The sequence below is a fragment of the Mustela putorius genome, unplaced genomic scaffold (genome assembly GCF_011764305.1).
Source record: "Mustela putorius furo isolate JIRA1106 unplaced genomic scaffold, ASM1176430v1.1 tig00000407_pilon_pilon_pilon, whole genome shotgun sequence".
Classification (NCBI taxonomy): Eukaryota; Metazoa; Chordata; class Mammalia; order Carnivora; family Mustelidae; genus Mustela; species Mustela putorius.
The window spans coordinates 9083314-9097763 of record NW_025421373.1 but is presented as its reverse complement, the minus strand read 5'-3'; the positions used below and the strand labels follow the sequence as shown (position 1 = coordinate 9097763).

The 14450-nt window shown below is 36.1% G+C and overlaps 1 protein-coding gene across 1 annotated transcript in view; it reads right to left on the bottom strand.

Annotated features, from left to right (window-relative positions):
* The window catches only part of SPEF2 (sperm flagellar 2), a 171590-nt gene that overhangs the window by 86477 nt on the left and 70663 nt on the right, over positions 1-14450 (bottom strand). The window contains exons 11-14 of the mRNA XM_013051945.2: positions 7850-8069; positions 6229-6383; positions 4436-4511; positions 3022-3083 (exon numbers count right to left, since the gene is read on the bottom strand). Coding sequence (XP_012907399.1) covers positions 3022-3083; positions 4436-4511; positions 6229-6383; positions 7850-8069 — 513 coding nt within the window. The remainder of the gene's footprint in view (positions 1-3021; positions 3084-4435; positions 4512-6228; positions 6384-7849; positions 8070-14450) is intronic.

Here is a 14450-nt window from a genome sequence, read left to right as displayed (position 1 = left end):
CCAACCTTCATTTTCTAATACCTTCAACTGAAACTATGGTAGATTTCTGCTTGCGTTCTATGCTACGCAGACATGGCATGTCTCTGGGATAACCTGTACCTGCATGGCTCTTGCCCAGGGAAGTTCCCTTCATTCAATGATCCAATTTCATACAATTTCTGCTGGTTTATGCTGCTTGTCTGTTTGCCTCTTTGCTTTTTATGATTTTCTTTTGGCCTTCAAATAATTTGCTTTTCTATCTTGTTCAGCATTTATAATGTTATCTGTAGAAGGGCTGGTCCAATAGAGCTGCTCTATCAACAGGAAATTCCCTGGAGTTTATTCTTAAATCACCCACCAGTGAGTATTTTGTCAGCCAAATGATATTAGATCTCTACTCAAAACCCTGTAAGGTTTCCCTGTTTACTTCAAATGTCCAAATCGTGCCTATAAGGCTGACCTGATCTTTTCCCTTCCTGCTCATCTCTCTACCTCATTCATGCCATACTATTATCCACCTCGCTGGCCAGGCATCTTCCTGCCTCATGGCTGCCACCCAGCTATTTTACTGCCTGAAACGCTGCCCCAGACATATGTGGCAGGTTCTCTCAAACTTCTTTCAATCTGGTTAAACCTCACTTTCTCAAGGAGGCCTACTCCACTTAATACAGTACTCTTCCCTCTTTCCCCACCTCCCTGGCCTTGGCCTGTGCTTCTTACCCCTTCCCTTACTCCACTCTACATTTTCTTTCCTCCTGGTTCGTTACCAGCTAATGTGTCATATAATTCATTTACTGCACTTATGGTTTGTTATCTGTCTCTTTCTATTAGAGTGTAAATTCCTTAAGGTCCAGGAACCCTGTCATTTCTGTTCACTGATATATTCCAGATAATTCCAATCGTGCACACACAAAAAAGTGAGCCCTTTTGAATTGAATATGGAATTTGGAGGATTTGTAACTCAATAAAGGCATTTATAAAAAATATGCTTAGTCCTTCTGCTAATTTGTATTTCAAATATATGGAGTTTAATTATAAATTCCCTTTATCACTTTCTCTAAGCCCATTTCCCTCCCCAATGGCTGTCATATTTATAGTTTGGTATATCCTTCCCAAGTTTTTCTATCTTTAAGTAGTCCTGAAATCTAAAATATTTGAAATCTAAAATTGTTTTCTAGGGGTGCCTGCATGGCTCAGTCAAATAAGCATCCAACTCTTGATTTTAGCTCAGGCCATGATCTCTGGGTCATGAGACTGAGGCTCCAAGTTGAGGTCTCTGCTGGGCATGAAGCCTACTTAAGATTCCCTCTCTCCCAACAGGAATGCTCTTACATTGCTAGTCAGAAAGCAAACTGGAGCAGCCATTCAGGGGAACAGTTTGGAGGTTCCTCAAAAAATAAAAAAATAGACCTACCTTATTACCCAGCAATTGCACTACTAGGTATTTATCTCAAGGATACAAACATAGCAATTCAAAGGGGCACATGCACCCAATGTCCATAATAGCCAAGATATGGAAAGAACCCAGATGTCCATTGACAGATGAATGGATAAAGAATATGTGGTATACAGAGGGTATTAAGCTAAGTGAAATGTGTCAGAAAAAGATAAATACCAAATAATTTCACTCGTATGTGATATTTAAAAAACAAAATAGATGAATATATGGGAAGGGAAGGAAAAATAAAATAGATGAAAACAGAGAGGGAGGCAAACTGTAAGAGACTCTTAACCATAGGAAACAAACTGAGGGTTACTGGAAGGGCGGCCGATGGGGGGATGGGGTAACTGGGTAATGGGCATTAAGGAGGGCACTTAATAGGGACACCTGGGTGACTCAATCAGTTAAGCATCTGCCTTCGACTCAGGTCATGATCCCAGGATCCTGGGATTGAGTTCTGCATCAGCTCCTTGCTTAGCAGGGAGTTTGCTTCTCCCTCTGCTTGCCTCTCCCCCTGCTTGTACTCTCTTTCTCTGACAAATAAATAAATAAAATCTTTTTTAGAAAAAAAGGAGGGCACTTGAAGTAATGAGCACTGGGTGTTGTATGCACCTGATAAATCACTAAATTCTACCTCTGAAACTAATAATACACTATACATTAATTAAATTGAAATTAGATTAAAAATTTTTTAAAGAAAAATCTTTTTTTTTTTGAAAAAAAAAAAAGATTCTCCCTCTCCTTCACCTTCTGCCCTGGCTCTCCTCTAAAAAAATAAAATAAAAACAATAAAATTGTTTCCCAAGGTGAAATGCATAATAAAGTTAATTAAATGTAATAAAAATAAAGCAGATAAAATCTCACTTGATTAATCCAGACATTCTATTTGATGACTAAAAGATGTCTCCATATACAGAAAAGCAACAATATATGAGGAAATATTAGTTTCCATTAGAAGTAATAGTCAGTGAATTATAAATATTTCTTTCAGAGATTACTACAAAATTCTGTAGAGTCAGCACTAAGTCTAAGAAGAAATTCTGGAAAAAATTATTTAAAGGTAAAGAGAGTAGGAAAGGAAATAAAAGTAATAAATTAAGTGGTAAAGAAAAATACATAAATATAAACTTGACATAAGACTAATTTTTTTTAAAGATTTTATTTATTTGTTTGATAGTGAGAAAGAGAGAGAGAGCGTGCACGCACAAGTAGGGAGAGCAGCAGGCAGAGGGAGAAACAGGTCTCCCGATGAGCAGGGAGCCTGATGAGGGGATCGATTCCAGGACCCTGGGATCATGACCGGAGCCGAAGGCAGACACTTAATGACTGAGCCACCCAGGTGCCCCAAGACTAAATTTTTTAAAAAAGCACACACATACCTTCTTACCTGGCAAAACTGAATAGCAATTTCCACTGCTTTAGAGATAAAGAGTATAAAGAAAATTAAGTAAATTAGATTTAGCTAATATTTTACCATCATATTTACTTTAAATGAAAGAGGAGCACATTGCTATTTCATTCCATTTGAAGACATAGCAAAAAACTTTGAATCATGACATATTTCAATATACTAGTAGCCAAAATTAGAATACCGTACTTACTTCAGAGAAACTATCACTTGATGTGACTTCTTCAACTTTTGTAGTTTTATTTGTCTCAGTACCTAGCAACAAAAAAGTGGTAAGAACAAACTCCAGTGTTTATTACCAACAACCATGTTAGTATTTGATCATCTTTGGTTTTGGACAGACAGGTTAGGTTATTGGATCCAGCCACGCCTGAGATGCTCAGAGGAAAGATCATCACAGCATGGCTTCACCTGCCTTCCAAGACATTAAAATCCTGCCATTATGTGACTTGGAGTTTTTTACTTCCTGCCTTCCATTATGGCTCACCCGTAATAATACCATTAGAAGTACTTAAATACAGCTTAAATTTTCTTTTCAGAAAACCAGCCAAGTTTCTCAAGAAAATTTGTTAAAATGTTAATTTGTTAATTTTTATTTTCCTAAATTATCAAGTTCTAGGTAATAAACATGTGTAAATGTAGAAAGCTCTAGAACTCAGAAGGGTTTTTAGTTACAAACTATAGAAAAAAAATGTTTTCAGAGTCCATTTATAATTAACTGGACTTTTGTAAGAAAATATGTCACATAATACTTAGAATAGTTTTAAAGTCAATTCAAATTATCTTGTATGATACACATAACTGAAATAAGGGACAGATTATACCCTTTTAAAGGATGGAAACCACAGCCGCTCTAGACCAGCATGCTCACCACACCATTCATTGGTGATGGTGATAATGACTTTGGCACAGGGGGATCTAAAATTCACACTAGAAAATGAGGAAATTGTTAAATATGGCAAGTCTTCACTAGCATAGCTAGAAAAGACATTTAAGACTTAACATTGTTTCCTTCAATGTTTCTAAAAAGCATCCAAAATACTAGAACCCAGATCCTAAATGAGATCTGTCTCTTTCATTAGGTTTGGAGGAATGGTTCTATTTATGTGCCTTGCCCAAGGTTGGAAATAAACTTAACTTTATCTAGGGAACCACTCTTCAGGTGGATGCAAGAGACCAGACCTTGCAGCCTCCCTCAACACAGGGAACAGAGCAGCAGCAGCAGCTCGCAGGGATCCTGAGCAGTGCCACTCACCTAGATCTGCACAGGCGAGAAGAAACAATATAATTCTGTCTCCCTGCAAATCCAGGAAGAGGGAGGATTTCTCCTGACTGTTCTCATAAGCACAACAAAACAGAACAACTACTTGAAAGGGTATGGAAAGATTCCATCATAATATTCATCTCTTACCGGTAGTTGTAGACAAAGGTTAGGGGCTTATGTGTGTATCTTGCTCTGTCTGTCAAATGACCAGGTAGACAGCTATGCAAAACTCCCCTTTCTTTCCCTGAAAGCAAGTTTGTGCTCACATACGTGTGCACTTACCATTTATCTGTCTGCCTACCTAATGTAAACAATGGATGATTTGTTTTGATATTTCACTTACTAAGTATAGTTTTATCTTCCATTTCTGGCAATGCGTCCTCTGAAACTGGATAAGGTGAAGATACATTTTGTAGATCCTTTGGAGAGAAAACACACACACACACACACACACACACACACACAGAAATTGTAACATTATTACATTTTAATAATACTTACCCATTTTATTTCTATAAGTAAGGTTTACACTATCTTTCTATAATATTGGTGTTAAGAAGAACTGAATGATTTCTGAAAACAATTAAAATTTGATGACTAAAAAATAAATAAATTTTGAGTACTATTCTTACAGAAATAGTAACCTATGGTGTACTCTTTCAAATGACCTTCAGTTCTATATAAAGTACAGCAACTGCTATTTTGAAAATATAGTGAAACCTGAGAAAGAGGTAACATTTATGGAAAACCATTTTAGAAAGAATAGTTCTAGTGGTGTCAGTCATAGCCACAAGGGAAAAAAGAAAACCCGTGTATATTATTTATCGCCCAATTGATTAAAATACAGAATAAGAGGAAGTCCACACTTCTCACAATTATTTTTTTATATTTTAATTTATTTATTTGAAAAGGGGAGAGATAAAAATAGAGAGCACACATAAGCAGGGGGAGCAGCAGAGGGAGAGGGAGAAGCAGGCTCTCCGCTGAGGAGGGAGCCTGATGCAGTGATCTATCCCAGGACCCTGGAAGCATGACCTGAGAAGAAGGCAGATGCTTACCCGACTGAGTGACTGAGCCACCCAGGTGCCCCTTCTTCCAGTTATTTTCATAATTCGTAGTTAAATGGCATTTATCTTATAGCCCATGAAAATGATGTGGATTAAATTCTCTGCCAATTTGCTCAATTGCAGAGACAACATATGGCAGGGAAAAAGAATACTGGATTTAGAATCTGGGTTTCCACTCACAGCACTCATCAACAAGCCGTCTGACCTCAAGTAAACCAGTTCATACTTAGGACCTCCACTGTCTCCCCTTTAAATTGAGGGTGCTGGACCACATTTTGAGTCTCAAGGTGGAGCCACATTTTCATATTTTTCTGCCTTAGAATCTTCATGCAATGTAGCAAGATGCAATATTGATGGGAATGTGATACAGATAAACCACAAGGAAGACCTCCTCCTTCTCCACCACCCCTCCAATTGAGATCTACTTGCAGATTGAATTCAGCCAGCCAACTGTTTTTTTATATGGTCCCTGGACATCCCTCTGTGGAAAAGCACTGTGAGCGAGGGGACCACGCCTGGCATGCCCCTCTGCCCCTTCTCTGCTCTGCTCCAGTATCTGTCTCAGCTACTGCCCAAAGCTGGCACTGGTTTTTAACTATGCAATGGATACTCTGCTGTTGGCCACTGCCAGGGTCTCAGTGATGAAATATCACTCCAGGAGCCGATGACTTGGTGAATGCCCTCCTCTAGCACTCATACCCCACCCTCCTCCAAATCCCTTGCAATTCAGCTCCTTAATCCCCTTATTAGTCTTACCAGGTGGCTTTTTCTTCAAGAGACAGTCTCCAGCTGATGGTAATGGGGCACGAAGTGGGCCAACCACCCTGCATGACCCATCGGGCAAACTGGGGTGTATTATGGAGGTGTCAGGGAGAAATTTTCTCTCACTGTATAAATACCCACATAATAACCTTGATTTTGTCTCTTGATCCATAAATCTAAAGTAGTTTCTCTCTGGGCCTTTACAGAAAACTTCACCAACCTTGGGTCTAGAAGATCTCTTAGATTCCATCCAGCTTCAAATCTCTAGAATATGAAGAGCAGAAAAGAAAACTAAATTCGCACTTGCCTGGGTTTCTTTGCTCTTCTCTTGCAGAACTGGTAAAGTCTTTTCTTCAGCTTCTTTCTCAGTTGGCAGAGCCTCACTGATTTTTTCCTTGTCATGAAATGCTTTGATAGCTTCTTGGACAAGAGTGTCAATAGAAAGTATCTGAATAGGAAAGTCTAAAGTGAAAAAGACAATTTTATTAAATACCTTTTCATTTAGGAAATTGACATAATTATCCTTTGTGCTGACTTCATCCAATAACACCATCTCTTGGGTCTCCTACAACTGTCTTTTGGATCAAGCCACTTCTTTTTATTGTGGTAAAATTCACATAACATGAATCTAACCATTTTAACCACCATAAATCATACAACTCAGTGGTATTTAGGTCATCCATGTTGTCCAAAAAATTTTCATCACTCAAAGAGAAAGCCCTGTACCCATTAAGCAGTTACTCCTTATCTCTCTATCCCTGTCCCTGCAACCACTAAGTTCTCATCTGTCTCTAAGGATTTGCTTATTCTGGACATTTCATATAAATGGAAACATAAAATATATAGCATTTCATGTCTCATTTCTTTCAGCATCATGTTTTCAAGGTTCATCCATGTTGCAATTCATAGCAGTATCTCACTCCCTTTTAATGACTGAATAATATTTCACTGCATAGATTAATACCACTTTATTATCCATCTATCAGGTGATTGGCATTTGAATTCCTCCCCCCCCCCATCTTTTGGCTATTATTAATAGTGCTGCTATGAATATTCCTGCACAAGATTTATTTTGAACACCTGTTTTCACACCTTTGAAGGTATATATCTCATAGTTGGGGTCATATGGTAATTCTTTTTTTTAATTTAGTGAGGAACCACCAAATTGCTTTCCATGGTGGCAATACCATTTTACATTCTCACAAGCAATGTATGAGGAGGGTTCCAATCAACATTTCCTCACCAACACTTGTTATTTTCCTTTTGTTTTTTAATTATACCCATCTTAGTGGGTGTGAACTGGTATCTCATTGTGCCTTTGTCAAGCCGCTTTTCAAGGAGGTCCTTTTAATATCACAAGAATGGTCTATTCTTGTCTGCATTGAAATAGTTTAAGATGGTCTTAATAGTCTCTGCAAATTATGAGTTTCCCAGTGAAAACAGTAAAAAATAAGTATGACTGAATAAAAAGTAATTAAACAGATGGAAACCTGGCCTTCTACCTGAATAAGCTTCAAAGGAGAAAGCCACAGGTTCATTAAAAAGACATAACTCAATGACTGTGAAGAATTAATACACTTATAATTTGAAGTGGATTTATTTTATATTTGTTATAAATTATTAACTTCCCTCTTCATTGGTAGGTAAATAAAATCTATAAGGAAAAGTTTCTAACTTACTATTTCTTAAGATTATTCACACCAATATATAACATATCCATATATCCAGGTTTGATGGGACAGCACTAGTTTATGACTCTACAATCCTAAAAGTGTCTGTCTTGGACAAAACTTTTGATGACAGAGTTTCCCAATATATCAGCAGGTTCTTATGTATATTGTCTACATACCTAGTCATTTGAAGCTACAGTCAATGCAAATAGAATCCAATAAGTTAAAAAAAAAAAAAAGAAGAAGAAGAAATTCTACCTTTTTGTAGAGCCTTTAGAGCCGTGGTTTTTCCACTAAATGTTTTCCCCAGTAAGCACCCTTTAATAGCAAATGAAGGTAATTCTGGTATTGTTGATTTGACTTGAGGAGGATGAGATTTTTCAACTAATCTGTGAATCACATGGCCCAATATGTTATTGTTGGAGGGTGGTATATTATCAACCATTTCTTCTGGTAAGGCCCACTCTCCAATCATGTTCTGCAAAATAACAATAAAACAAACAAAACAGAATATTCTTAAAAGTGGAATTTAGACAAAAAAATTTTAATATTTAAATTCAAATTATAGCAAACAAAAGTAATATTTTAATTATGTTACATAAATAGAAATAACATAAATAATATGCAAAAAAAGCTTCGTATGGAAAAGTGAAAAAGAAAAAACTCAAAAATCCTTAACAGTTTATAAAAGTAAGCATATTGAGTTATTTGAGACATATTGTAACTCAGGTTGATCATAAAGACACTTAAATTGAAGCTACTCTCAGTAAACAGATAAAAGAAGAGAATAGTCATTTATCTGGTTTCTTATGCAAGTACTAAGCTTATTTTAAGATATTTTAATATAAGAAAGATAAAAGAAAGTATTCATGCCTGATATGATGCCCTCTATTATGTTTGACTCCCAGTTTCTTCAGGTTTCTTGCTGAAATGATCAAATAATTACAGGTTTCCTGTAAAACTACAAACCATGCTCTTTGCAATAAAACTGGAAATCAATTTTAGAAAGAGATGAGAAATATAAATCCTTAAAAATTAAAAACATTCTTGTAAAATAGTTCTTGGATTAAAGAAGAAATTAAAAATAAAAATGTGAAGACAGCATGGTACTGGCATAAAAACAGACACATAGACCAGTGGAACAGAGTAGAGAGCCCAAATATGGACCCTCAACTCTATGGTCAAATAATCTTCGACAAAACAGGAAAAAAATATACAGTGGAAAAAGGACAGTCTCTTCAATAAATGGTGCTGGAAAAACTGGGCAGCTATATGTAGAAGAATGAAACTCGACCATTCTCTTATACCATACACAAAGATAAACTCAAAATGGATAAAAGACCTCAATATGAGACAGGAATCCATCAGAATCCTAGAAAAGAACATAGGCAGTAATTTCTTCCATATCAGCCACAGCAACTTCTTTCAAGATAGGTCTCCAAAGGCAAAGGAAACAAAAGCCAAAATAAACTTCTGGGATTTCATCAAAATCAAAAGGTTCTGCACAGCAAAGGAAACAGTCAAGAAAACAAAGAGGCAACCCACGGAATGGGAGAAGATATTTGCAAATGACAGTACAGACAAAAGGTTGATATCCAGGATCTATAAAGAACTCCTCAAACTCAACACACACAAAACAGATAATCATATCAAAAAATGGGCAGACAATATGAACAGACACTTCTCTAATGAAGACATGCAAATGGCTATCAGACACATGAAAAAATGCTCATCACTAGTCATTAGCGAGATTCAAATTAAAACCACATTGAGATATCACCTTCCACCAGTTAGAATGGCCAAAATTAGCAAGACAGGAAACAACATGTGTTGGAGGGGATGTGGAGAAAGGGGAACCCTCTTACACTGTTGGTGGGAATGCAAGTTTGTGCAGCCTCTTTGGAGAACAGTGCGGAGATTCCTCAAGAAATTAAAAATAGAACTTCCCTATGACCCTGCAATTGCACTACTGGGTATTTACCGCAACGATACAGATGTAGTGAAAAGAAGGGCCATCTGTACCCCAATGTTTATAGCAGCAATTGCCATGGTCGCCAAACTGTGGAAAGAACCAAGATGCCCTTCAACAGACAAATGGATAAGGAAGATGTGGTCCATATACACTATGGAGTATTATGCCTCCATCAGAAAGGATGAATATCCAACTTTTGTAGCAACATGGACAGGACTGGAGGAGATTATGCTGAGTGAAATAAGTCAAACAGAGAGAGTCAATTATCATATGGTTTCACTTATTTGTGGAGCATAACAAATAGCATGGAGGACATGGGGAGTTAGAGAGGAGAAGGGAGTTGGGGGAAATTGGAAGGGGAGGTGAACCATGAGAGACTATGTACTTTGAAAAACAATCTGAGGGGTTTTAAGTGGTGGGGGGCGTGGAAGGTTGGGGGAACCAGGTGGTGGGTATTAGAGAGGGCACAGATTGCATGGAGCACTGGGTGTGGTACAAAAACAATGAATACTGTTATGCTGAAAATAAATAAAAAATAAATTTTAAAAAATGTACAATGGAACACTAAAAAATAGATTTATTAAAAATATGGGATGGGATCTAACTGTACTCAGAGGAAAATTCATAGTCCCATAAAATTCCTGATCTAAAATAAAAAATAAGGGAAACAAACTAAAAATTAAAATAGGAAAAAATAATTTTAAATAAATGAGGAAGGAACTCATAAAAATGGAAATGTTTAGAGAGTAAAGTTACTTTTTATTGATATATTTCTAGAACTTGTCCAGACTAATCATGATAAAGAAATTGCTACTAGTTCTGAACAAAAGTGAAGAATAGCAAGTATCCATTTTGTAACACACAATGAAAGAAACAAGAGATTTTAAGAATACTTAAATTAAAAAAAATCTATTATATTTAAATTCAGTTAATTAACATATATTAATTTCAGAGGTAGAGTTCAGTAATTCATCTGTTGCACATAACACCCAGTTTGTTTCCTATAGTTTAGAGTCTCTCATGGTTTGTCTCCTTCTCTGATTTATCTTTTTTTCCCCCTCCCTTCCCATATGATCCTGTTTTGTTTCTTAATTTCCATATGTGAGTGAAACCATATAACAATTGTCATTCTCTGATTGACTTATTTCACTTAGCATAATATCCTCTAGTTCCACCCATGTTGTTGCAAATGGCAAGATTTCAATTTTCTGATGGCTGAGTAATATCCCATTTTATATATGTACCGTATCTTCTCTATCCATTCATCTGTTGATGGACATCTGGGCTCTTTCCAGTTTGGCTATTGTGGACATTGCTACTATAAACATTGGGGCACATGTGCTCCTTCAGATCACTACATTTTTATCCTTTGGATGAATACCAGTAGCACAGTTGCTGGGTTGTAGAGTAGCTCCATTTTTAATTTCTTTTCTCCAGAGTGGCTATATCATCTTGCATTCCCACCAACAGTTTAAGAGGGTTCCCCTTTCCCTGCATCCTTGTCAACATTTTTTGTTTCCTGACTTATTAATTTTAGCCATTCTGACTGGTGTGAAGTGGTATCTTATTGTGGTTTTGCTTTGTATTTTTCTTTTCTTTTTTTTTTTTAAAGATTTTATTTATTTGACAGAGAGAGATCACAAGTAGGCAGAGAGGCAGGCAGAGAGAGAGGAGGAAGCAGGCACCCTGCTGAGCAGAGAGCCCGATGTGGGGCTCGATCCCAGGACCCTGAGATCATGACCTGAGCCGAAGGCAGCGGCTTTGTATTTTTCTGATGCCAAGTGATGTGGAGCATTTCTTCATATGTCTGTTGGTCATTTCTACGTCTTCTTTGCAGAACTGTCTGCTCATGTCTTCTGCACATTTCTTGACTGGATTATTTGGTTTTGGGGTGTTGATTTTGATAAGTTCTTTATAGATTTTGGATACTAGCCCTTATCTGATATGTCATTTGCAAATATCTTCTCCCATACTGTAGGCTGTCTTTTGGTTTTGTCAATTGTTTCCTTTGCTGTGCAAAAGCTTTTGATCTTAAGGAAGTCCCCATAGTTCATTTTTGCTTGTTTCTCTTGCCTTTGGAAACTTGTCTAACAAGAAGTTGCTGAGGCTGAAGTCAAAGAGGTTGTTGCCTGTGTTCTCCTCTAGGATTTTGATGGATTCCTGTCTCACATGTAGGTCTTTAATCCATTTTGAGTTTATTTTTGTGTATGGTGTAAGAAAATGATCCAGTTTCATTCTTCTGCATGTGGCTGTCCAATTTTCCCAACACCATTTGTTGAAGAGACTGTCTTTTTTCCATTGGGTATTATTCCCAGCTTTGTTGAAGATTAGTTGACCATAGAGTAGAGGAGAGATATTTTTAAATGACATATCAGTCATATAAGTATATATTTTGCATACACACACACACACACACACACACACTGGAATATTACTCAGCCAACAAAAAATGAAATCTTGCCATTTGCAACGATATGGATGGAACTAGAGTATATTATGCTAAGTGAAATAAGTCAATCAGAGAAAGATAATTATCATATGGTTTCACTCATATGTGGAATATAAGAAGTAGTGCAGAGGTTCACAGGGGAAGGGAGGGAAAATTGAACGGGATGAAACCAGAGAGGGAGACAAACCATGAGAGATTCTCAACTATAGGAAACAAACTGAGGGTTGTGAGAGGGGAGGTGGGTGGAATTACTGGGTGACAGGCATTAAGGAGGGCACGTGATATGATGAGCATATCACAAGTGATGAATTACTGAACTCTACATCTGAAATTAATGATGTACTACGTGTTGGCAAATGGAATTTAATTTTAAAAAAAGATACAGTAATGAAAAAAATGAATTTCAGAAAGAAATGTTTGTTCAATGCACAAAAATATAAATTTTATAAACAGAGCTAAGTATAGTAGGAATTCAATACATAATAAGGTTTATATTTCACAGAAACAGAGAAGTAGATTATTTCATAACCGGCACTAGAATAACTTATGGCCACATATTTAAAAAAAATAAAGTTGTATATCCTTATACTTTTATGAAAATAGATTCTGGAACCAATAAATCATGGAGGCACCAAAATCTGGATTAACATTTATATGTTCCAGGATGGTATTTTTAAGCATGGAAACCAGATAAAGCCTGATAAATTTGTTTATATGAAAATAAAATATTCTATACATTCCCCCCACATAAACATACCTACACACAACTTAAACATAAAGAACAAAAGGAATATGAACATATATACCTTTGACAAAGGGTTAATAGTCTTAGTTTATAAAAAGCCACAAGTTGATCAGATAAAAAAGAAAAATATCCCAATAGAAAAAAAAAAGGCACAAAGAATACGAACAGTCAGTACCCAAAATAGAATAAAATGGTCAATGAGTTTTTGAAGCAATGTTCAAATTCACAGAAATAAAGATACCCAAATAAAACAATGATGCATCATATTTTGTCTAACACAAAAAAATTAGTCATACTTCTCATTCAATACTGGTGGGAGAGTAATTTAACACATTGATTTATTGATACACAATTCAGCAACATGGCAGGATACAAAGTCAATGTACAGAAATCAGTGGCTTTCTTATACACTAACAATGAAAATACAGAAAGGGAAATTAGAGAATCGATTCCATAGCACCAAGAACCATAATATACCTGGGAATAAACCTAACAAAAGAGGTAAAGGATCTGTGCTTGATGAACTACAATATACTCATGAAAGAAATTGAAGAAGACACAAAAAGATGGAAGACCATTCCATGCTCTTGGATCAGAAGAATAAACATTGTTAAAATGTCTATTGTATTTTCTAAAGTGTTCAAAGTTGCTATAATATCACTATAATAATAATTTAAAAAATTAAAAAAATTAAAGACATAAAAACAGATAAGAATCAGGGTTTAATTTATATACAGATTATTGAAAACTTCGGTAAGATACTATTTTTTCTGAAGTCACTTAAATGATCTTAAAAAGTTATCTTTGATACATATATAAGGTAATATTTCATAATATAAATATTCCATCCACAATCTACAAAGAGTAGAAATTCTTATAATTTGTGATATATTTTAAGATTATTTGAAATTATATTGAACTCTCCATCTGAAACTAATACTGTACTAAATGTTGGCTAATTGAACCTAAAAAAGATTATTTGGAATTAGCACGTACAACTTATTTATCTAACTATTCAAATTTCAAAACACTCTAATGTGTTGTGTCAGTGGTCCAGAACATTATGAATTCAAGATATATCAGCTTATCAGCTTTTTAAAGAAATCATGTTTAAGTCTTCTCCAATTCTTATTAAAGATGATCCAATTTTTAAAAAAAGATTTTATTTATTTATTTGACATAGATTACAAGTAGACAGAGAGGCAGGCAGAGAGAGAAAGGGGGAAGCAGACTCCCTGCTGAGCAGAGAACCCAACTTGGGGCTCGATCCCAGGACCCTGGGGCCATGACCTGAGCTGAGGACAGAAGCCTGAAACCACTGAGCCACCCAGGCACCCCAAAGTTGATCCATTTCATTAGCACTTTTTAAAAAAAATTTATCACTTGCCCCCAGTCAACTTTCCCCCAACCCCTTTAGCTTTGTCTTCTTAGGCCAAATAACTGGGACAGAAAAACATGAGAAATATCCACTGGGGGAGAAAATGAGCTCCCTCAACAACATAGGGCTATCATGAAAAGCAAAGAGAGAACAAAAACAAATGACAAAGTTCACTATATTTCTTCACAAAACACAAGTCAATTTTTCAACTTCTGCTAATCTGAATTGCCTTATGTCATTTTTTTGTGGGGGGAGGAGGAGGAAAGTCTTATCTTTGTTCTGACTACACATCAGGATATAAATCTTTACATTTGT